The sequence below is a fragment of the Simochromis diagramma genome, unplaced genomic scaffold (assembly GCF_900408965.1).
Source record: "Simochromis diagramma unplaced genomic scaffold, fSimDia1.1 OVJJ01000618.1, whole genome shotgun sequence".
Classification (NCBI taxonomy): domain Eukaryota; kingdom Metazoa; phylum Chordata; class Actinopteri; order Cichliformes; family Cichlidae; genus Simochromis; species Simochromis diagramma.
In genome coordinates, this window is record NW_024387423.1 from 1,193,105 (window position 1) to 1,218,682 (window position 25,578).

The following is a 25,578-nucleotide window of genomic DNA, read 5'->3' on the forward strand; positions in this document are numbered from 1 at the left end:
CTACATCAGCCTACACCAACCCACACTGACTGACTCAATACACAGCATTAGGAGACAAACACACACACACACACACACACTTAATCTAGTGCAGCTGCCTAGTAACAGGTAGGATATTTTTACCTTTAGAAAAGTCTGTGAGAAATGGATTTTTTAGGAGTCTTAATTTAATATCACAGTCAAAGTGCTTTGAAAAAAAAAGCACTTTCAATTTAATTCGTGACATATTATTTCAATTTTCTCAATTATTTACTGGTACGGTCCACAATAAGGCACTGAATATCCCCGGGCTCAACCTTGAGATAGGAAAATGGCATTAGTATATGTAGATATTTCATGTTTAAGGTGATATTAACTGACAACGAAATCTCTTTGGAGACTAATAGCAATATTGTATTGTACAGCACATGCACTGTGCTTTATTTAATAGTTGGCTATATGGTAGTTACTTAAATTTTAGGTAATATTAGGACCACAATCCCTGTTATCGACAAACTTCATTGTGATGAGCTCTTTGGAGACAATCGGCGTCTATCCAAGTGTTGTGACAGCTGAACTTCTGGATACTGAGATGTGTTTATTTTATCCACTTGTGTTAGATGAATATACAGAGATGGTTAAAGACAAACTAGAGGTTTTAATGCTCCACATCAGATTACATAGTAGATATAGATTTAAAAATCATAGGTCAACATGCAGACCACAAAAATGACTTTCACAATTTCCTCATCGACTTATGTAGATCTTAGTTTTTGTGAGTGATGAATAAGTCAAGTGCTTCATGGTTGCCATAGTTAATTATTACTAGTGGACTACCCACTGTCGTGTTAGCATCGGCAAGGGAAGCTATCACATCAGCAGAAGTTTATTTATGAAATGAGGCAAAGCTTGAAAGCTTGTTCAGAGAACTCGAGGTGCACTGTGCCATACACATGCCTCACTTTCTTAACATCATGTGTTAAATGCACCCGTCCAGTACAGTCTATTGAAGCTGCAAACTTAAACAGACCATTGACTGTTGTAGCTGGCAGGCTAACTGATGAAACAGAGCTCCTCTTTATTGTATTATATTGTATTGTATTGTATCTTTATTTGTTTCAGACATATAAAACAAAAAACAATATATACACACTACATATATTTTCATTTACAGATACGAATATATATGTAGATATACACACACACACGTATGTGTTCAGATAAACAAAAAATATATAATGAAATAAAACAAAATCGTCTGACATAATGTAACAAGTATGAACATACTTATTAATTCCTACCCCTGCTCAACATCTTATTGATCCCACATAATTCACCTAATTCCCATCATCACATACTCCACACGATACACGAGGAGAACCTATATAAACTTGGCTACCGTGATTGATATAATTTGGATATAATTTGATATTTTTATACATACAATGGGTGATCATCTTTATCGGTATCATATTCTTCCAAAATCAGTTTTCGAAGTATTTTCATGAACTTACTAATTCCTGAGCATTGCTGTAGATCTATAGTAAAACTATTCCACAGTTTTACCCCATAAATAGTGACACAAAAGGTTTTAACCTTTGACCGTGCTTTAAGAATCCTTAGATTCAATTTCCCCCTCAATTCATAGTCTCCTTCTCTGTCATAGAACATCCTCTGTATATTTCCTGGTAACATATTGTATCTGGCCTTGTACATAATTATTGCAGTTTTATATTTTATAAGATCCATAAACTTCAGTATTTTTAATTTCAAAAACATGATGTTAGTATGGTCTCTAAATCCTGCTTTATTAATCATCCTGATTGCTTTTTTTTGAATTTTACATATTGGTTGAAGTGCAGTTTTATATGTGTTTCCCCAAATTTCCACACAGTATTCCAAATATGGCAATATAAGTGAACAATAAAGTACCCGGAGTGATTTGGAAGGCAAAAAATATTTAACTTTACTTAGTACGGAGATGCTTCTTGACAGTTTGGCTTGTATATGCTTTATGTGAGGTTTCCAGCAGATTTTGTTATCTATTATCACACCCAGAAATTTTGTATCCGAAACTTGCTCTATTTCAACATTGTTTACTAATAATTTTGCTCCTGCATCTTTTTTACAATTTCCGAATAACATAAATGTAGTTTTTTCCAAATTTAATGATAACTTATTTCTATCAAACCATGTTTTCAGTTTAATCATTTCTTGTGTGACAATTTCCAAAAGCTGCTGTAAGTTCTCTCCAGCACAAAAAATATTTGTATCATCTGCAAATAGAATAAACTGTAGTATATCTGATGTTCTGCATATATCATTGATATAGAGGATAAACAGCTTGGTCCCAATACTGACCCCTGCGGAACTCCACAAACAATGTCCATACACTCTGATTGATGTTCCCCAATTTTCACAAATTGCTGCCTGTCTCTCAAATAACTCTTTACCCACTCTAACACCACTCCTCTAATGCCGTAGTACTCCAGTTTATCAAGTAATATGTCATGATTAATTGTGTCAAAAGCTTTTTTTAGGTCAATGAATACACTAACTATACATTGTCTTTTATCTATATTGTTGGTGATATTTTCGATCAGTTCCATTAATCAGTTCCATTTATCTGTGATCACTTTTTCTTTTTTCATCATCACCTAACAAATTGTAGAATAAAAGTTACTGAAAAGGTAAAATATGTTCCTCAGTTAACAAGGCTGCTAAAACTCTGATACCAAACAACTTAATATATACTTACTTACTATGTCTCATAGTGTGGCAGGTGACTCAAACGATCAAAGCTAAACACCAAAATATCAGAGTTTCATCTCTCGAGCCTTTAATTTGAAAAGTTCCATTTGACACTCAAATTTTTTATGTTTCAAAACTTTCCAACTTGGCTATAATTTCCATCTTAGCAACAGAATTTCACTCACTGAGTAAATTATAGAGGTTTGACTTTTAACGCTTTTGACATGTATCACTTCATAACTTCTTAAGAGCTTCTTGCGTCATGACACATTTGTTACATGTTGCTCGAATGGTCTGGTCAAAGTTTCAGCTGCACTATAGTGTACAGGTTCAGACATTCATCCAGCGTCAGTTCATACATGTCCATGTCAACAAAACCATTCAGTGCATGAAGTCTCAGCTGTCTTATGCTGACATGTTTATCATACTCATGGAACTAGCACTAGTTAGTCAACAATGAATCCCAACCCAAGTATCAGAGCAGTGATCACCTTATATGAGGAAATCGATTTTCAGAGTCAGGGATCAATGATGGCACAAGTCACCATGGATTAGTCGAGGCATTTTTTAAAATTCAATTTCTCAGTAATTCTAAGACTCATAATAAAATAAATCTGCCAAGTTATAGTTTGATGTCGCACCATAAAATCGAAACTTGCAACACAAAAGTGTCTGGTGTGCAGAGACATACACAAACAACACATACAGCACCCAATTCTCTTAAATTTGAAATTACCGTGTGTGTCTGTGTGTGTTGAGGTGATACACTGAGACATCACAATCATCAAGTGAGAGAACACAGGAGCACATTTCTGACAGTTGAACTGATTTTTAAAATCACAGCATTAATGTGCTCAGAACTGCAGAGACGCTCGTTTATCTCGTCTGTTTTTTTTTTGTTTTGTTTGTTTTGTTGTTTGGTAAGTTATTTTGCACAAATAAAACAACCTAGACTGACCAAACTCAAACTGGCTGTTTTAGTTTTTACTAACTTATGTTGTGACTTAATAAGGTTAAATCTGTTTAGCTGATATCCAACCACCCTTGTTACAGCTGACTAAATCAGTCAGCATATGCCAGTGTCCAAAGAAGTCTTCATGCTGGGAGTGTGAAATAAACTCCTTGTATGCTACAAGGGTGGATAATACTACTATAATAGTAGGCTCCTCTGCCCAACAGCGATGCTAACATTTCCCTGTAATGTTACCTGCTGCACTATTATTTAAAAAGGCACATTTTTTCTATCTGTGCCATCAGTCGCTGTCTGCAGACTCTGGCTCTCCTGCAGAACATTCAGTGAATTCTGCATTTCTGCCCCTTCAAAGATCTGCTAAAGATTTCATCTGGAATAGTAACTTCTTATTTAGCCTAGTCTGGACATCAATAATATCTGCTAAGTAGCAGAATACATACACACTCCTTGATTTTATTTATTTAGTTCTTTATTTTCTTACGTGCTCTATTGTGAGATTGAAGCGACACAAGACCGTGTGCGACACAGACACACACAATTCAAACGTTTTCGAGTGGAAAAGGCAGCAGCACCTTGCTGGAGCAGACTCAAGGACATTTCTTTTATTATGCAACCACTCAGCTTCTAATAAGAAATTAACAACATGCAAGGCACAAGACAAACAGGTCCTGTCTCTTCATCTTTATTTCTTGAAGCATGTGTTGCAGTCTCTTGCAATGGTTCTGGCTGCTCTAGCATGTTGGAAAAAGTGCATCCCATGCATTTCTTTCCTGAAGGTTCCCTCTTTATATTGTGCTGTGAAGTTAACATGTTCATTTTAAAACAATCGTTCAGAGTTGTTTCTACACCTTGCAGAGATCATTTAATGGTTAAACTAATTAATTTCAGTAAACAACACAAAATTTGATGTGGGTGCCAGGAAGCGGTGTGCGGCAGGCAGGATTAGGACCCAAATGCAGGACTCAGGAGACTTTAAACTCAAAAAGCAGCTTTAATGCTGAAGTCCTTTAAGCAAAATACGAGACAGAGCTGGCGCCAGGAATGCAAAAAATCAGTCACAGGGAAACCGCAGCCCGACGGAGCACGCGGTATGATGGAGGTAACAACAAAGAACACAAGCAAACTGAGGGTTTAAATACACAAGAGGAGACAGGAGCAGAGGGGAGATGCCTGGGAGAAACAGCTGAAGCAAATTTTTAATGCGACATGAAATGCGTAAAATTAACCGAGTTACCAAAATAAGACAGGAAGTAACTGAACTCAGGACACAGAAATGCAGACTCGATACGTAGAAAACAGGGAACAGGAAACGAACCCAGATAAGTCTAACCACAACTAAACTTTAAACAGGACCTGAGAAAATAACAGAAACCAGCAAGGAAATATCTCAACAAGGTACAAAGCAGTAGGGACCTGGCAACCTGCCTCAGTTTCATATTATCCTCAGAACCGTTCCCTTTTCAGGGAAAAGGCAAGTTAGTTTTTTCTAAATCTAGCTGGACGTCACAATATTTCAACCTCCCAGCAAATATATTTAAAAAAACAGCAGAAACACCTGTAGGAGGATGCCATTTTTCACATATGTAAGTTTTCCCATGTCATTTTACCAGCTCCCCCTCTTAACTCCATCCCTCATTAAAGTGTAGGATTCAATTCAGAATGCCAACTAGCAGCTTTAAAATGTAAAAATGTCCAAGGGCACAGTGACGTCATCTGCTCATTTGCATTTCTGTGGCATCAGCAGTAATAGTTTGAGAAGGTCTGCGGGTTTCTTGGGGTAAGAGCTTCTTGATGCCAGCTAGAGTCAATTAAACAACATTTCTCTTCAAATTACTAAAAGCCACGCCTTACCAGAGTTCTCGTTTGCGTGATTCCTGAGTTCTGATGCCCAAACTGTGTGTACCAATTACATAAAGTAAGATATCTGAGAGTTCTAACTGAGGACTAAGAGGCTATATTAAACACTGCTCAAGAGCTTGCATGTATAAATAAATAATGGCTGAATACATAAATGATGTAATGTTCTGTGCTAAGCTAAGTCACGGTGAACACACAAGCCACGCCAGCTCACATGAGGGCGTCCTGTGGCCCGAGTGTGCAGTGAACCTGCTACGCAACGTGAGACGGAGCTGATTGCTATGGCAATGACTGACAATCACCCAACAAAATCACATTTGTTTAACTCTTCTTTAACATTTTGTGACATATTTGTAGTAAGTTTTAAACAAAGTTCACTGGAAGAAATATAGTGAGGTCCAGTGCATTAAAATACATCAGCTTAAATATAACAATCACAGATAATCAGGTTTAATGGCATCAGATGAAGCTGGACATGTAGCATGGCAGCAGCTACAGAGATGCTATTTTGTCTTTGTGTATTATTTTTATACTATTCACCTGAAAACACATATTTCACACACACTTCCAGCTGTGCCTCCCCCCCTCCCCATGCTGCTGCAGTCGAGCTCACAGCAAGGAGTAAAAATACCAGGTACAGGTGAGGAAAACAGTATCTGAGAACGTGGGTCGGCCATTGGTTTGTTTCCTGCAGCTCAGCATGAGCCACATGTGCACGAGGATGTCTCGCAGAGGTTTGGTGTCGAGGTTCTGCAGCTCTGCAGGAGGTACTGTCGAATCCGACATATGTCTCTTATGAAAAAACAAAAGAACAAAAGTAAATATGGGTGGGACAGTCACCAGTTATGTGAAATAATAGAAATGTGAATACCTCAGTTGGGTGCAATCAAACTGTACAGATTAGCCACCTTTTCAGTAGTAAATAATATGATCAGACCTTTCCATCACGGCACACACAACACGGCCCTGAACCGAGGCTACAGCTAATGTCAACGTTTCCCAGTTTTAAAGAAAGTGAAAATTTCCTCCATTCATCCTCTGACCATGCTCCCCTGTCTCATTAAATACAGCTTGGTAGTTCTGTCTTATTCTTGCTGAAACGTATCTCTACCATGGCTACTACGTTAGCAGCGGAATAAGCATAAAAGCATGTAAATAGGATCAGTTCAGGTGTATAATGGATCCACATCATCCTTACATAGAGTGCAATCAGTGTGAAATGTGTTCCTTGAATAGTGACACTTAATTATAAATTAAGTTCAATCGACTCACCACAATGACAAGTAAAGTGTTATCTGTATAATACCAGAGATGGCTCTCAAAGGGAAAGCTCCACTGGTTTAACAAACAGCCCTCATGATGCAAACGGGGAAATACTGTCACATGTCTCCACACAAAGCTATTCAATTCAGTTACATTTTTCACTTTTATAGATATGCGCGTGTAAATGAGCACGGCAGACCCGACGTGAACATGCTTTGCAGCATACTTTATTGATACACCCGGTTGCTGAACACACATACACAGCTACAGCTCTCCCGCTGCAAGCTCAAAATACCAGCAACAACACCCCAGACAGTTCCCAGTACAGATTTTAAGTCGACGGGGCATGATTGCGGTGCCGTGCAGGTGCATACATCTTCCCTGCACAGCACCGCAGACCACGCCCCGCCACAGCATGATATCACAACAATGTGTTGTTATACAGAGAAAATGCGAACAGTGATACAACCCCCTATGAGCAAGCACTTGGCGAAAGTGGGAAGGAAAAACGTAACTTTTAAGAGGAACCAGGCTCAGGGAGGGCGAGGGGAGGGAGACTGGACAAAAGACATGCTGAGGAAGAGAATCAGAGATTAATAATAACAAGAATAATAACAACGATTAAATGCAGAGAGGTGTGCAAATCATTGAGGTGCATTATGGGAAGCTCCCAGCAGCCTAGGCCTACTGCAAAGTAGGGTCACCTGATTCAGCTCCAACTATAAGCTTTATCAAGGTGTAGAAAGAGGGTGTCTGTCTCCTGAATTATTTATAAAGTCATTTAAGGCATGATTCAAATGTTTTGTTTACAAGGAGTAGCCAATCAAAGACAAATAGCTAAAAAAAGGTGAGGGGAAAAAGACTAAGACAACAGATCTTATGATGATTATGAGCTACTCGAGCGAAATCCAAGAATTTAAAAAATAGAGCAGGAAATGAGCCTACTAGGTTGGTAGTAGGAAGCAAGGTAGCCTGTTTAATTTCCTTTCGCAGCGTTCTGAAAGCTTTTTATGTGGCCCTTGTATCCACAGTGCAGCTCCTATCTAAGGCATGCTGTCTTAAACTTTTCCGGCCCATAAGCCAAATTTAATCATCTGAGTCTCGCCCTGGGACCCGGGCTCATTAAAATGTACCGGTAAACTTGTCGTGTCACCGGAATCAGGTCGTCTCTCTGCTCCCCCCCCTCTTAAGACACCTCCGTTTTAGACCGAAGCCAGAGAGCCACCTTCAGCTTCCTCACTGTCTCTGAGCTCTCCTGCTAACTTCCCTGCGAGTTCATCTGGAGTTCACTCCACCTTGTGATTTTTTTAAGTTGTAGCCTATGGCCCGAGGAACCCAGTCACAGTCTGCATCAATAATGCAAAGACCACAGACTGCTAACATCTCAGCCTTAAGCAAGAGGTCTGCTCGACAACACGGCGCTCAAACAAAGGCAGGCTGAAGACGTCTCAGACTATCTCAGCCACGAGGGAAGGAGCACCTATGCTGTTTAAAGGACACACACGCAAACAGAGCAGACACACAAGTACACTGAAGACATGAATTCTCTCTGTAGTTGTATAACACCCTCTTAGCACCAAGACATAATCAGGAGTGTGTGGTTCGTGTAGTCAGTCTACTGAGCAGGACTCAGTACAGCGTTCCTCAGCAAGGGTATGCCCACCTCACTCAAATACACACACTAAATGGAGAATACACACCCCGCTGCATCTCACCATCAGTGTGCTGGGAAACATCTCCAGCTGTCACATTAAAAACATCTCAAACTATTCATGAATCGAGGACAACGCTGGTCCGTTTCCCCGCTGACTGAGATGTTATTGTTGAAACGACTCTTTTTCCTCACATTTTCAATTAGATTCATAGTCGCCAGCGCTGCCGAACGCTTTGCATAAAAGAGCCTGTAAATCTTTAATTCAAGTAAAATGGAATGAAGCTCAGAAGTGCAGGTTTTCAGGGTGCCAGCGTCGATGTGAAATGCGTGTATGCGTGTGTGTCATTCTCTGGTCTTTTCTTGCATGCAGGGACTTTACTGAATTATTAAATCACTACTTAGGCTTTGTGGTTAAATGAAGCTATGCAAACAAGGACGAACTGTATTAAAAACACTCTAGCAGTAAGTGAACGCATCGTTTGGCAAAACTGTTTCAACGTAGTCTGTGAAACACACTTAAAGAGTAAAACAATATCAAATCGCTGTCTCCAGCACTTTCTGGTTGTTTCTGGGGCTCCTTAACTACTTAATCATCGACTTAATACCGCCGCTTCTGGACTGCTCCTAATCAGTGTGGGAACTGTGGAGCCATTAGCCAAATGCTGAGGAGTTTCTCTCCTCTAAAGCTTGAGGGGCTGAAGAGATCTGGGCACCCAAAGAAGCAAAAGGCAAGATAAATGAAGAGAGGTGGGAACGGCTCCAGGTGGAGAGGAAAGCATGTTTATTCACAATACGCGCTTTCGTGACGGCTTACTTATGCGCGCCTCCAAATATTAAACAAGTCTGCCACCTTCTCTTTTTGTGATTTGAAAAGTGCCACAGTGAGATGGAATGTATAATATAGCCGTCTTTTGTCAAAATCCAATTACTGGAATCTGAGATACTGCATATCAGATTAAACGGTGTAGCGCCACACGCAGGCCAGTTAATCTATCACGGAACAAAAAAAACACACGTAGCTACGATGAATCGGTCTCACCTGGATGTAATCCAAATATAACCTGCATGTAAAGTGTCGCTGAGAAACAAATCAGAGTCTGGAAAAGTGAAGGATTCGTTCAGAGCTGGAATTTTACCAGTAGGAAAAAACAACAACGTTCAAATTATGTCTGATTATCAAAAACACAGCACACCAATGGCTGTTTTCATTTGTTTTCAAACATCAGTTACACAATATTTTGTGTATTAACGTATATTTTATCTGCATACAATAAAATAGTTGAGGAAAATACTTTTATCGCTACGCAGTTTACAGAAACATGATGACCACCGGACAAAATTTAAACTGAAAAATATAACTTATGTAGCTGAAATAACCTCTTGTGCTCACTTTCACTTCACTAAAATTCAACTCAGGGGAGTGTGCTATTACATATAAATGCTTTTACCAACTACTCCATTCATGTGCGCCCTGATAACGGTTTTCTTAAAGGCTTTCCCGTCCACGGTACACCTGCACAGCTTATTCCACTTACTCTGGCTGATTAGACTTCTGAGGACTGCGTGTGGGCGTGTACAGGCGCTGTTTTACTGACACCTTCGCCGCCCTTTTGTTAGCTCCGTCGGCCGTGTTAGGGGGGAACAAATTACACGTCTAAAGGTGTAATTTGTTCATTGTTAATCACACAGGGAAGTCCAGTGACCTGACAGAATTCCAGACATAGCTTCCCCCACTTTCACCCCGAGCAGAGGTCTACTCATCAGCCAAACACGAAGACACCTGGCAGCCCTCGAGATGTGCGATGGGATGGAGTCATTTATCAGCTGTGTGACTGACTCTGCTGCTTAAACTGACAGTATCACACAGGCATTCAACATATTCCGGTTTAGGACTAATATTCTACATTCAGTTATTGAAAACTCAATTGTGTATTGTTTCCTGAGTTGCACAGAACAGAGCTGGATTTCCACTGGAGGACTTGTTAGACCCAGTAACCCTCGGTGAGGGGGTTAACAGCGTGCTACCCACCTGCAATGCTGCATACTGTGTGGCAAAGGTGAAACAGCTGCCTGGCGTGGCTGCAGGTTTCACACACCCTGCTGCCGGTGTGAAGAGAGAGCGGTGAATGGTTTATCCTAATGTAATTAGTGGAACAGATATCAGAGCCGCTGAAGGTAAACTGTGGTAAATCACATTTGCTTGGTTCTTCATCACAGTTAGAACTTCTTTCTTTCTACTTTCAGGCTGCCGACTGAACAGCTGTGGTTTGAACGTGTTAAATATATAATTCCCCGATGCTCAAGACAAACATTTTGAGAAAAACATCTTTTTTCCCCCCATGTTGTTCACAGCTTTTTTTTTTTTAATGCATAACCAAACATTATTTTTGGACCACATTGACAGCTCTATCCTTGGTTTGGGTGTTGTTCACTATTTTTTATTTTTTTTGCATTTATTTCAGGATTTAACAAGCATCGTCTAATCTGAATTTTAAAATAGTTACTTATTCAGATAAAAACAAATTTAATTCAGCTTTTTTTTCTACAGATTTTATACTGGCATTTAAGTGATCTGTTAAATAAAATAAAAAAAAAGATTAAAAAATCTGTTTTATAATTAGTTATAAACTCAGGTGACACTTTAGATGTGTTGTTTTGCCCAAGTAAATTTCAAAAACATTAAATTTTTTTAAACTCAAAGCTTAAAAAAGCTCCTGTTTTTTGCAGCTGTGGTGCACCCCGTCTCGATGACCAGTTTTCACTCGTTTCTATAACAGAAAAAAACGTCTCTCCGGCTATGCACATATGTTTAAATCTAGCAAACTGTTTACACAATCCATGAAATCTCCAAAGGAGATGAAGAGGAGGATTGTGGTGTCAAAGCCGAACAGAAATATCTCTGTAAGGCTGCTCTGTGTTCGCTGAATGGCTGAGATTAACTTTCACACAGCTCACGCACCTTAATGCTGTGATTTCTGCAGGCTAGCACGGAAGAATATACCATGTTTTGGCAAATAAGTTCTTTGATCAACTTATCACGGTGTGCCAACTGGGGTTAAAAATAAAACCACAGCTTTTCTCAGGCGGCTTCACGCAGCACTTTGATCTCCCGTTTGACTAGCACAACATTTTTGGATGTATTCAGTCAGAACTCAGCGAGATGTACAGTTCTGGCCAAGAGGATATCTTTAAAAATACAGAAATTGGGATAGAGCTGTTAAAAATGTTTTCCTTTCTTTGGCGAGAATATGAAAATCTTGTTTGTGATCCATTTCAAAGGATATGCTACATCTCGAGCACGGATTCCTTTTTTTTTTTAAGGAGATGCCAAATAACTTTAAAAGAAAATCGTTGGTATCACGCTGTTTTTCAATCCTTCTCAAGTTGTTGTAGAGGCGATCAGACTGAAGGAAAAAATGAGCTTGTAGCATAAAAAGAATGAACTCTTCTTGATTAATTCTGCAGCAGCATGAAAAATCTTTTCTTTTCTTTTAAAAGAACAGTTCCACAAAGAAGGAAAAGGTTGAACGTCTGATTTGTGCTATTTACATTATTTCCACTGGATAAAGTCACACGCACAACACTCGCTGCAGACATTTGTATGTACAAAGGCGCACAGTTGAATGAGCACAACCCAGACAAAGACACACACACACACACAAACACACGCTCCAAAGCAGGCTGGCACTCGTCTTTGCCCGTCTCGCGCCTTTCGCTCCACCAACACAATACTGTCACATTTTGGCGTGTCACATGGACTCGGAGACAGACAAGGCTGCATTATCAACAACTGGCTGGGGATGTGTGTGCGCGTGTGTGTGTATCAGAGCTCAAGTGTGTGCGTGAGAGTGAGAAAGAGTGTTAGAGTTCAGGTTAAGGCTGAGCCGTCAGCGGCAGACAAGCCCCATCAAGTCTCCCTCCTCTGTCTAACACGCACTCAGCCTCTCGCCTCAGGAGGTGAGAAGCCGCTAATTGGCAAAGGGCGAAACACACACACAGACACACACACACACACTTGCTTTAACACTACACACACACACACACACACGGACTGACGGTCAGCTACAGTCGTACACAGAATAGTACGAACAAAGAGACAGAAATACAAAGAGACAGATGGACACACACACACACAAGTCTGGCTCTGAGAGGCAACACTACAGTTTGTGTCTGCTGCGCACAGCTCGACCTGGTAGACGCGCGCACATTACTGTAGCTAATAATACACGCTGTCTGCCTGCTGACTTTCTCCTCAACTTTCTCACTTAGTTATTATTGCATGACTTGATGGTTTTTAGTCACTTATATATTAATAGACTCTTTGAGTTGAGCCTGCGCACAGAGCTGACCTTAAAAGAGGGAATGCTCGTCCTCTGCTCTTTGGTTTTCAAACAAAGCTCAATTAAACCTCAGCTGCCCATGAAATCAACTCTTTAGAAACCGTTTTTATGAGATTTATACAGACATGTCATTAAAATGGGTCATATTAAACGGGACTAATAATAGACAAATGTATTTTTCCAAGTTGCTTTTTGTCACTTGCAACATAAACTGCACAGTTTTAGGAGCCGCTGTTGCGTACATCGATGGAAAATTTGAACATCTAAAGTCTCAGAACAAACTGGGAAACTATAATGAATGACATTGTGTTGCCAACAACTTTGATCCTTCACATTTAAAATGATTTAAGTAACTTCATAACAATGCAGGGAACAGCAATGAGAGTTGGGCAGAATGGTAAAACCTTCCAACCAGCCACTAGTGGGCCATTCAAACCACGAAGCCAGGAAAATACTACAACAAAAAACTACAACTACAACCAAATTACAGAAAATGTCACCTAAAAATAACAATCTGGTAATCTAATTAGCAAACCTCTGATGGCTGATATATTTATCCAGTCGCCCCACCGTATATTGCAATGTTCTGGCTTCTTCCCGTCTCTCTAAGACTGAGTACAGGCACTATGAGAGAAGCTCGTTTCTGCTGCTTGTATCCATGATCTTATTGTTTTGGTCACTACCCCACAGACTGTTGTCATAGGTAAGAGTAGCACACAGATCAACTGGTGAAACACAGCTTTCATGCTCAGCTCTCTCTTTACCAAGGCATCTGTCAGTCTTCTAAACCGCTCACCCACATCATGCACAGGACCTCGAGAGACTAGTGGAATAGACCCTATTCCAACTAACACTGCCCAAGATGTGGGATACAGTATTGGATAGGCTGGACTACCCAAAGAGAACCTACACAAGCACATGGAGAAGAAACAAACTCTTTACAGAAAGGCCCCATTCTTCCTGTGCCGGTGACAGTACTAACCAGTGTACCAACATGCATCCAGCCACAGCTGTGAGGAGTTTAGACAGCAAACCAATAAAACCAATGTTTAAACAGTATTGTGTGCATGCCTCTCACCCTATGAGAGCTGGGATATTGTTCAGCACCCCTGCTCAACAAGCTTTACATCAACACCTCGCTTCATCACTGCTGCGACAAAAGGATAAAGACACGAGAGCACCCACTCCACACTGCTGCATACTGCTGCCACAGCCCAGGACTCTGACACGGCATCCCAAGAAGGTAAGCGCTGGGCTGAGTGTGTGTGTCAGCACTTTGTAAGGTTTGTACATGAGGGAAACAGAAAGGAGCTGGAACTTGAGAGTGTGCGTAGTGGGGAGGGTGGGGTCACAGACAGGTAAGCAGAGAGGGAGCGGGCAGAGCCAAAAACAGCACTAAATAATGCTTCAAAGCTCTTCTGCAGGTCTTGCCCTGAGACCTTCAGGACAAGGAGAGCTGTGGTTGATTTGAATCATCTCTGACTGCTTTATGTACGATCAGCCATGCAGGCAAGGAACAAAAAAGATTGCATGTGCTTGAATTCTCTCTACCAGACTCTACCAGACAGGGGGGGAAAACACACCCCTGCCCTTAATGCAGCTCACCAGAGAACAGAGCTCTGTAATAGAATTAATGTAAACCCGATCAGTGGGCTGGAATACAGTAAAGGCACAGAGCAGTGCTCTGCTCCTGCACAGCATCACATATAGATCAGCATGTTTAAAGACTGTATTCGGTTGAAATTTGGATCCATGGCTTTCTAAGATGTAGCAGACACTGTTTTTTTTTGCTACTGGACCATTTCTGCAAATCTCTGCAGCAGAGGTTTAGGTTTAGCAGAGCCTGGGTTAAGATAAAACATGACCATGCAGAGAGTATGGGTCACTTCGGGAACACTGTGGAGCACTTGCATGACGGGTGCTTTTAGTTTAAGCTTCATCATCACCTTCTTAAACCTCCAGCCAGGAAGGCAGGGTGCACTATATGAAGCGTGGGAGGGAGTCATGGGGTTCCTTAAATAGGTATCGGTCCCAAACTGGGAATGATGGGGAAGATGTTTCTGTGCTCCCTTATCACCCTACTCTGTTGCACAACTGTGGAGCAACTCTTGCCTGATGGAGCTTCTCGTGAGTGGGACCAGCTTACGTGCACCGCGCGCCTCATTTGCATAGGGAAAAAGTTGGAGAGCCTGTGGTCTGAGATATGAGTGACAGCTCAGGGGATCACCTTCCTAATCTAGCTTCCCGGCTAGCTTGTTCATCAAATCACACAGAACATGACAGCTAACGACACAGGATGCAGGCAGGGGGGAAAGCACACCTCTCAGTGTGTGTGTGTGTGTGTTCAGGGCGATAAATGATAAGAGCAAGTGCGGAGGTCACGGTCAGTGGGGAGGCGGCGATGCCCCGCAGGGACAGAGGCATAGCGGACTGCTGCTGTGGCCCCGGCAGGATGGACGGCTGCCAGAGCTAGCCTGCTCGCTGCTAATTTAGCCTAGCTGTGCTGTCTGGCGCAGCTTGGAAAAGCGGCTCCAACTCTAACCAGCAACTTAAACAGTCTGGCTCAAAGTCAGCCGCCCCTCACGCCGGCACAGCCTCGCTAGCGTTTTTAGCCACATCAGCTAGCATAACCAGAACATTCCTGCAGCCGCCTACGATCACAGACTGTGCATTTACCAAAAAAAAAAAAAAAAACCCACATATAAATTACTCAGAAAAGGTCTCAGGCTTCCTACCTGTGAATGCAGCCGCTAACTTGCAAAGCCACCGGGTCTGCTTGTTTAAAGTCTGATGTTGTGTTGCTAGACGTCAAGTCCAACTGCACTACAGTGGTTTCCAGTCTGGGAAGCAAAATAAAGCCCAGCTGTCCTACTGTACAGTACATGCTGCTGACAGCCGGGCTCTACACAACGCTTTGGCGACACCTGCCGGGCACACGGCATTTAACAGGCAAAGTAGTAAAAGTTTGATAACTCGCTGCTCCAGAGGTCACACGGGTCAGGAGCAGATTTGCAGCAACATTCCCAGTTCACCGCTTCACTCAGGGACATTTCACAGTGATGTGAAATCTTGCAGAATTTAAAAGAGCTAGACCATGCAGTGCTTTAAAAGGAGCTGATACAATGCCAGCATGACTGATCAAACCGAATACAAGAATGTACTGTACGCATGACTTTAGACTAAGAAACATTTTCACTGCTCACTTGTTATTGTTAACGAACACGATGTCCAGAAATCCACTTACTAAAGCTCATTACATGGCAGCCAATCTGAAGTTATTTATACAGAGTAGTGCTTCCATCATGTGGAGGCTAGTTATGTCATTTATCCAAACCACTTAACAGAACTTGGATTTCTGAAAACACATCGCCTTCTTATAAAATAACTGGGCTTTTGTTAGATTCTTTAACAAGTTGTAGCATTAAGTGAAAGCCTTATGGTACAGAAAGTTTGATTGAATGGACAAACAAACAAAAAAAAAAAAAAAAAAAAAAAAAAGTGAACATGAATATAAAGCTAGTGTTCAAGAATATATTTCATAAATCATATTTCTCCACTTTGATACCTCTCTGACAGCAATGTGGGCTAAAGGAAAAAAAAACAAAAGACACTGCACCTTCAATTGTCACGAAACTTTATTTAAACATATATTACATACAATATATTACATAATTGCTATTCAAAGCATGTGCAAATTGTAAATCAAAACATGTTGGGATGTTTAACAGTATACTGCCTTCATGTTAAAACCCACTACACAAGTAGGAAAAACTGTACAAAAGAATAGTGTTCTTCAGCGTGTTGTCACAATGTGTGGCACTAGCAGGTTAACAACACCCCCTTGATAAAGTTTCCCCATTTCCATCCCCTTCAAAATCAAAACTGATTATGGAAGCAAATCCAAAACCCCCCGAGCAATTTTGGCCATTTGCCCCAGAGCCAAAAGAGGAAACAGGGAGATAATTTTCTGTGAGTGGAACAGTGATTAACACCAGTTTTGCCATGGCAACCATACTGAACAGACCTGGCAAGCTGCCGAATGAAAACCCCACCAGAGGAAACTCTTTTAGCATGTAATAACAATCATTAACCATCCTAATGTTGCTGTGAGCTGCCCTGAACATGACTAAATTAAGTACATCTGGGCTGTTTGGAATGAGCCTTGGAGGTTGTGGGGAAGTCAACACATGGTGCTGACAAAGGCTACTGCGCAGGTGGGCCCTGCAAGATGAAGAGCCATCTCCATAGAAACAAACACGAGTACAGAAGATTAGGAAAATGTTGTGAGATGCAGACAGAGCTAGAATAGCAGTTTTAAAATGTACTCCAGGAAAACTGAAGCTTTAAATCTATTCGGGTCCTTGTTTCAGTTAGGAGGTAATGGCAGAGATGACTCCACAGAGTTCTGAGACAAAAAGGTATGTATCCACTATGTAACACAACAAACAGGCAAAAATGTGGCTTTTCCAAAAACAAAATCCCTGCAGTGATGTTACCAAACAGCAAACAAAGGCATTCCTGCATGCCCAGCTCCAATTAATTCCAAAGTATCTCAGCTGGTGCCGCTACTGTCCGACAGACCATGGCAACAGCAATGCTACTTTGTGACATGACTCAGAGAGAAAGCGAAACACCAGATCCAGAGTCAAGTGACAAAATGCATTAGCTCTCTGGAACGCCGGGGCCGTGCAGACTAATTGTGAGCTGGACAGATTCAAACTACTCAGCTTCAGGCACAAACAGGCGCAATCATTTTTCATCGGCCAGCTGAGGACACCTGTGCCTTATCCACAGGCAGCTGGGGCTGTGTTGGCAGGAGTCTCAGTCAGTCCCCCTCAATCAGCTATAGCGTGCATCTCCAAACATGACGACAAGGAAGGATTTAAATCCAGAGGCTGACATTATTTGATCCTTAGACCTTATGCCTCTTATTCTGTCACTCACATCTCTCCCATGGTGAAGAGAACAGAGAGGAGCACCACCCAAAGCCAGGCGGCACGACGAGGTGGCGTGGGATGGTTAAAAACGGTGGATTCAAGGCAATGCCTCACCAGTCAGCTGAATAACAAGACTTCCGCTTGTTTCTGACTGGATGAGCAGCAAGCCGCTGTGTCCGCCTGCGGTACTGGGCTTGAACTGGACGGGTAGCTTCAGATAGTGCTGGGATCTAAAGGTCGAGGAAGAACAAAGACGGTTACTGAACGGCTGGAACAATTTGAAATGTGTGTGTATACATAATATGAAGAAGCACAGATATAGATTCGAAATGCATTCAAATATGCACTGCACTCATCTAAAAATAAATAAAATCCTACACTGTCACCGTTTCATATTGTTTCAAGTATAATTGATATCAGTCACAACCACTTTGCACAGTGATGGAACACTTGAACCTGAAATGACCAGTCCGTCTACTATTAATGCATCTTTTAGCCATTCTAAAACAAAGCTTTAAAAAGTATTTTATTTGTGGATTAATTACTGTTTTCTAATGTTGTACAGAACAAATAATGAATCAATGGTGAAAACAATCACATGATGCAGCCATATATCAATGACTAGCACTAATAATCCATTCATAACTAGCAGAAAATGAATGCAGGGATTAACTACAGCAATTTAAGGTCCAGTTTAAATTTTAGATGGTTAGAGAACTACTTCAACTATACTGGTTATATATTCAAGTTGGCTTTTGGTCAGCTTTAGATACAGAGGTATTTCAGAACCAATTGCTTATACTAAGACCCATACAAGGGAAACTGGAGAAGCATTTCTTTAAACCTGTGGTCATCGTAATGAGATCCACAACATGCTGGGAACACCACAATCACAAATCCACACACAGCAGTGCTCACAGCACACCTATCGCAAAGCTGGGGGAGGTTCAGGTTGTGACACTGTTTCACATAACTGTCATGCTTCACTATGGAATGTGTCACAGTACTTTCATTTTATTGGTGAAGCAAATACATTTCAGTATTTCATTTCCATACTAGGCATCATTTTAGCCACTACAAAACAACAAATAATGTGCACATTCTGAACACTGTTCCTCACCAGCACAGCACAGCACAACACAACACAACACAACTGGTACCTGTGACCGAGCCGCCCCTCCAAACGCCTTTGTCAGGCAAAAACATCACTCGTACTCAGGCCTCAAGTATATACTCTAGAAAGTCCCAGCTTCTCACAGGGCCTCCCATAGTGAGCATTCACAATGGGAAAATGACATTATGCAGTCTCCAAGTTAGACCACAGAACATCTTTTTGATTAAACATGATCTAACCAACTACTCAGTTGTATGATAACAACACCAGAAAAACTTCAAGAGCTCCAAATAAGCCTAAACCAAGTCTAAAAGCAGCAATCAAAAGGTTTGTGTTTGTTGTAATAAACATCAGACTCACCTCAGAGAATATCTGGAATGCTTGATGTAGAAGGGCTCGCTAGGGTTTACAAATGTCAGCTGCAAGTCAATTAGAGAAGCCACACATCACATATCAAATCCATGCAAAGCACAGTGACAAGTGTTAGGGGTGTTACTGTATTTTTCACTCAGTATAATTACATCAACTCAGGCATGCAATTTCTTTTAGTGGTACAGAGAATCACAAATATAGTCAAGGTATCTCTACTTCTGCTTCCTTAACACATTATGTCATCTCCAGAGGCAACTCAAACTTAAAGAATGACTTCTTTTAAAACAATCTCTCATCTTACTTCCTTGCTTGTGTTAACCCTGTGACAACTTCACTTTTCTGACATGATCTTACTGCATTTGCATGTAAGTGAACTTCAGTTTCTGCTGCAGTAGGCAAGAAAAAAAACCTTACACCTTCATGAGAATAAATTATGCCCCACCTCATGCGTGTCGGACGAGTTGTTGCGGACGTTGACCTTTAGAGAGCTGGACTCACCCACCCGTGTGGCAGGGAAGGTGTACAGGTCCTGTGGTGAATACACACCCCTCCGCACGACCTCCTCCTGGCTAAGGATTACAAAATGTGCCACTTTAAATGGGGGGCGTAACCATCATGAAACAACCGGGAATTCACAGTGACTCAGTGTTTAAAAACAACATAACTACGGTATGAATTTAGGTTGAAAGGGGTCCTATAATTGGTTTTTTTTCTGTCAAATATGCTGTCAGAGTGGGGGATACTCAATTTAAAAATGCACAAGTTTAGAAAAAAAAAAGTTTGTATGAGTGATCCAGCACAAGCCTCTGGCTATGACCACAGAAACCCCAAGCACCTGCAATTCAAACCTTCTGTTTGTGAGTAGCAGCCAATCAGTTGGCCTGAAGGGATAGGAGATCAAAATCACTCCATGTACTGAGAAGCTGTATAAAGGCCGAGTACAGGATAGATAATCATGCAGAACTACTCTAGCAGGGTACAGGGATAACTGTTAGAATTCAATTCTAGCACAGTCATTTCATAAAATCATCTTCTTGATTTCCTCCCATCACTATAGCTAACCTAAATTTACTAAATAAACCCACATGTGCTACATAAAACAATATTCTTGTGTTTTTTCTGAATGGGATCTCCTCCATGATTAGATTTAGGTGGAGTTACCTGATTTTGCTAGATGAGGACTCGGGTCTCTTCTTGGTCTTGACTGTGGCCTCTGTCTTCACTAGAGAGCAGTCTCCTTCCTGTGGTCCTCCCACTGGTCCAGATTTTGTTCCCTTTGGACACAGACATTTAAGATTCAGCCTGTTAGCTTTCAGTGAAACTTAAAAACTGCTGCTCACTAAAAAAAAATACAAAAACAAAAACACCTGAATCTGACACCATTCATCCCTGGGAGACATACAGCTACGTGCTGGCTTACTAAATTATATGCAGAGACTTTGACTTAGACAGTTAGCTGTAGAGCTAAATATGAGTGTTATGTTTTGCATTTTGTTTTTCCAAAGTTTTACAAACTAGAGTCACAGATTGGTATTTAACTCTACTCAAAGACTCTGCGTTCCACTTTAAACACCGCATCTAAAAGACAAAGCAACAACAAGAAAAGCACTAGCATCACAGCCACTTAACCTACTCATGTGGAGCCATCTCTCTGACATCCCACTTGCTGTGCATGTATGCTCTTAAGTTAACTGATTCTGTCATAACACTTCACTTTAAAGTGTTACACACAAGAAGCCCGCAGGCCCTTCTCAGCAGGGTGGCTCTCCTTCCCATCCCACAACCCACTTGTCTCATTTGTTAATTCTGTCACTTACACTACAAAGCCACAGTCAAGGTACTGCTAATATGTGCAGCTTATTTTAAAGTAACTGAAAGTTAACATCACAATGTGCCTCTGTAGTGAAAGCACTGGCCATATCCATATTTTTTTGACTGAATATCAAATATCTAAAGCAAAGTAGATTAAAATTTGTCTGAAAGTACAGTTTGTGCTATAGAAAACAAACTTTAACTCAGTTTTGTTTTTAATGCCATTTTTTAAGAAAGCTGAAGGTGTACCAGGATTCCAGTGCCTCTTATGTACTACAGAAGAACAACTTTTATTTTCCCTCATTATGGTGTTGAAAACCTGCATGATTAGTGTTGCTACACAGGAAGAGGGTCCTGGGAGAGGCCCTTCTGTGTGTGGTTTCTGTGGGGGTTTTTCTGAATGACTGAAAAATAAGCTGGGAAAAACTCTTTCAGAGAATAGATTCTATATTTTGAGGAGTCTACTTCCTGGTTTAAGGGGAAGGGGGGAAAAAAGTCCTCACGGTGCCACAGAGCTGGAGGCGGATTCGGGTTTTCTGCTGGGGCTCAGACACAGGGTGGCACTCCATGTCCCAGAATTGGGCATAGTCCCCTCTGTCCCTGGGCAGAAAAGTGATGGGCACCTAAAAAGATAACAAAAAAAACATTGTAGGATGCAACTGGATTTTATTTAACCTCATAAAAACATCTTACTACAGAGTTATGCTTCTAGATGGAAAGTATAAACTTAAATTCACCTTCAGTGTTTGATTTAACCAAACATTTAAAACTCACAGATGTGATACATAACAGAGTAACATAGAAACATCATTTTGAATGTGTCACTTGACTAAAAAGAGAATTCCAATGTTAACAGCAAAACTAATTGCACATGAAAACTGTATTTGGTGAAAGGAACAATAAAATTAATGAAAGTTTTAATAGAACACCAATTTAAAAATGTAAAAACAATAAAACTAGATTTTATAGGTTTTATGATTGGCCATTAGATTTTTTTTTTTTTTTTTTTTTAATTAAAAAGGATCCTTTTCCCTGTGAAAAGCATTTGCTGGAAATCTTTGTCCCTTTATAATGACCTACTTTAAATATTACTGGCAAGTCTACTGCGAGTACCTACCTGCATCTTCTCATGGGCTCCCAGGGTTCCAGAAACCCTGGAGCATCTGAAAGCCGTGTAGGTGGCCCGGTAAACGTCTCCGCTGTTGTCAACCCCCTGAAGAGAGAGTGAGAGAGTGAGAAAGGACCACAGTTTGTAACAACATAAGCTTGGATCAAAGCAGCCAATAACATTTATGTATTAGAAACATAATACATAAATCAAGGGTGCGAACAAGTACAAAGTAATTACTAAGGTAGTTCATGAAACAAAACGGATCTCACAACACTCACATACAAAAGTAACTTCAAAATAAACTACAAAGCCGTAAAAGCAGAGATCTCCCAAGAGATATTCAAGAGGAGCAGGAGAAAACAGCTAATAGAAGAAAGAAGGGAGGAGGAAAAAAAGCACCTTGACATATGGAGGAGCAAATGATGACAGGTACCACCTCACTTCCACGTTCCCATTCTGCACCTCCAGCTGGGCCTCTGAAGTACAGGAGCAACATAGAGACGTTCAGTCTCCCACAGGAATAGATGCATCACGTGCTACCTACAGACCACGACTAAAAACTGACAGCCTGGAAAGTATTTCATGTTTAAACTGAAAGATAATTGTTGTAAAACTGTTCAGACACGAGCACAATGTAGAGCTTTAATGTTGGTCAGAGCAAGTTACTTCCAGCGGTAAGCCATGTTCCTACCTGATGTCTCCCCTGAGGGTGTGGTGGGGAAGACTATGGTCTTGTTGTTGATCTCTACCATGGCCTGAGGCATCTGTGGGGTAAGTGATGGCCTTGTGGTGAGCCTGCCCACAGGCAACAAGGGGGTAGCAGCCTGAGGAGGCAGGGCTGACAAACTTGTATCTGCTGGGGCTGTAGACACATCCAGAGCAAGGTCTCGACGGATCTGAACCTTAATAAACTGAAACCAGCTCAGATTTAGCTCATGTCAGTTTCTCACAGTCTGTCAGTGTTGTTTGGAAAAAGAAAAGTTGCTAATATCCCATACCTTCTGTTGACCATCACACTGGACATAAATCTGTCCACTCCAGGGAAGCAGGGAAGATTTAGTTGCCAATGACGGGTTGGGGCTGATTAAGATCTGCAGGTGGCACCTTGGTTTATGATAATGACAAAATTAGACGCAAACATAACATTCAGCAGATTTATGCACACATTAAATTAGGATTCGCTTGTCTGTTGTCCTTCTAGAGCCACTGTAATGGCAAAAGTTATGGAATCAGACATGTAAAAGAGTTACCGCATTCAAATCTGGCCCATCTCCCTTTAAAAATAAAAAAATAATTTCCTCAAGTATGAACACAGTAATCCTTCAGCTTGATTTTCGGTTGCAAGGAGGAAAATCTAGTGATAGTGCAGGAGGTGTGCATGTTTTTTGGGGTTTTTTTCCCCCAGGAAAAAACTCCAGTATTTTCAATGTGCTCTATTAGTGAAACAGGATGACACAAGCCACAGTTCTGCAGAGACCATCTGCCCTGAGGGATGAAATCAAGGTGCATGCTAACAGAAAATGCTGAAGGTCATATCCTGAGAAGCAGCTCCCATGATCATTCAGGATGGTTTCAAAGAGAAGTCAATATTGCATTTTTACTCTACACACCAACCTTATGTCACACAGAGAGAAATGCTTCAGAACAGGAGTGAATGAAGCCAGACATTGTTGGGAAGATGATCTTGTAGAAAAAGATCGTGGAATATTTTGATTACACCTCATATTACATCTGTGAAAAAAATCCACTGGACCTCATGCTAAAGTGTTCCAAATATTCAGTTGATGCGTAACGTGATGCAATCACATCAAGTGTGAGAAATGCAGAAAAAAAAAGAGAATACAGAGAATTTGTAACCAAAAACTCTTGACTCAAGGGTATTCTTACTGTGGCTCGATAACTCCATGCTGTGGGGTGATCGTGAGGCAGTGGGCAGGCCAGGACAGATCAAAGCTCAGCTCTCTCGAAGTATTGTTTCGGATCTGAACTTGACTGGTGGTGGATGCACCATCTAAAAACAACAACAACAAAAATTCACTGGTTGCTCCAGCCAAACTAACAACCAAGCTTGCTTAGTACTCTTGAAATCTGTATTCAACTCACTGATGGTGGGAGCTGCAAGGACGAGCTGTTCTGGGTGAATAGTCCAGGACTCGGACTGTTTGTGTAATTGCTCTGAAGCCTGAAGAGGGTAAAAAGAAGATAATCTACATTCAAAAATGATACATTTTTCACATGAAATAGAGTGAAGCAAAGATCTAAATCTCAGTCATCTTAAAAAGCCCCAAAGTAATCAATAGTCATTGAAAGAAACCATTAAAGTTGATTAAGAAGGGCTTACAGTACCTTTAAGGAAGGCTCTGCCACTCTCAGTGCTGGACCCTGGGGACCTTTCACTGGCAGCACATCCAGAGACACATTGCCATTTGAAGACCCACTGGGAATCACACAAGACCATTAAACTGTGCATTCTTATCAATGCAGAGTTATCAAAGAGCAGGAATACACAAAGACAATTGATAATGTTGCATCATAATTTTGAATGTGTTTACTAATCTAAAACCCAATAAAATGAATATGCTGTACGTTGAGCAACGGTCTTGTGTTTTCTGACATGTACTTGGATCCCCATATTGGTGATCGCACTGCTATTAAGATGGAACAGACCCGTGTATATTCCAGCAGGTTACCTGTCTGTCTCTGAGCTGGACTTTGCAGACGGTAGCAGCAGAGCATGCTCGCTCTCCTCAAAGTCTGTATTCTTAGTACTTCCAAGCAACGACACCACCACCTTACTCATGTTGCCGTAGAAGATGTGGGCTTCATTGGGCCGCTGGGGAAGGTCACAGGCTACACGGGAGGGAAATCATTCGTCAAATTTTAAGCAGTGAATCAGATGTAAAGATGTTCAGAATCAAAATATGAATCTCTGCTGCCTTAAATTTTATGTTCATGTTCTCTTAGGCTTTATTCAGCCATGCAACTTTGTCCTCGGCTGAGTGATTTCTGCTAAACAGTCTTTGCTCAACTTGTCCCAAAGCTTCAGAACAAAATCTGACATTTCCAAAGCATATCTGGGATTAAGTTGTTACCTTTTAATACTTTCTCATCACTGCTAAAAAAGAAAAAACACCAGTGGTACTCTTCAGCCTCCTAGTAGATACACTTATGGTATGATTTGAAGCTCCTGCATCTGCTCGTTCCAGTTATCGCATTCACAAACTTGGGTGTCCATGCCAGCTGCCCAACATCCCTCAGTCTTTTAAAAGCTGGTAACAAGGATGTCGTTTTGTGCAATTTTTCTTAATGTCAATATGTAGATATTCTACTACATCCAAAATAGTAGTTTTTGTTTTTTTTAATAAAAAGGGAAAAGGCTGTTTATTTCTATGTGAGACACTTAAGTTAAATTAAG

General features: G+C 41.0%; 2 protein-coding genes across 4 annotated transcripts in view; both read right to left on the minus strand.

The window, feature by feature from the left end:
- Positions 1 to 15,680, minus strand: part of LOC120722304 (low-density lipoprotein receptor class A domain-containing protein 4-like) — a 246,493-nt gene extending 230,813 nt beyond the window's left edge. Inside the window, exon 1 of one of the 2 annotated variants that reach the window (XM_040013253.1) lies at positions 15,553 to 15,680. The gene's annotated coding sequence lies outside the window, so the exon portion shown is untranslated. The remainder of the gene's footprint in view (positions 1 to 15,552) is intronic. The other variant, XM_040013252.1, reaches the window with a different exon arrangement.
- Positions 15,681 to 16,434: 754 nt separating this feature from the next.
- Positions 16,435 to 25,578, minus strand: part of cep192 (centrosomal protein 192) — a 32,321-nt gene continuing 23,177 nt past the window's right edge. For both annotated transcript variants that reach the window (XM_040013248.1, XM_040013247.1), the window contains exons 40-52: positions 24,854 to 25,013; positions 24,510 to 24,600; positions 24,267 to 24,345; positions 24,051 to 24,174; positions 23,162 to 23,267; positions 22,855 to 23,074; positions 22,563 to 22,639; positions 22,170 to 22,265; positions 21,556 to 21,675; positions 20,402 to 20,514; positions 19,683 to 19,809; positions 19,229 to 19,287; positions 16,435 to 17,984 (exon numbers count right to left, since the gene is read on the minus strand). In XM_040013248.1, coding sequence (XP_039869182.1) covers positions 17,852 to 17,984; positions 19,229 to 19,287; positions 19,683 to 19,809; positions 20,402 to 20,514; positions 21,556 to 21,675; positions 22,170 to 22,265; positions 22,563 to 22,639; positions 22,855 to 23,074; positions 23,162 to 23,267; positions 24,051 to 24,174; positions 24,267 to 24,345; positions 24,510 to 24,600; positions 24,854 to 25,013 — 1,505 coding nt within the window. In that variant the 3' untranslated portion in view covers positions 16,435 to 17,851. The remainder of the gene's footprint in view (positions 17,985 to 19,228; positions 19,288 to 19,682; positions 19,810 to 20,401; positions 20,515 to 21,555; positions 21,676 to 22,169; positions 22,266 to 22,562; positions 22,640 to 22,854; positions 23,075 to 23,161; positions 23,268 to 24,050; positions 24,175 to 24,266; positions 24,346 to 24,509; positions 24,601 to 24,853; positions 25,014 to 25,578) is intronic.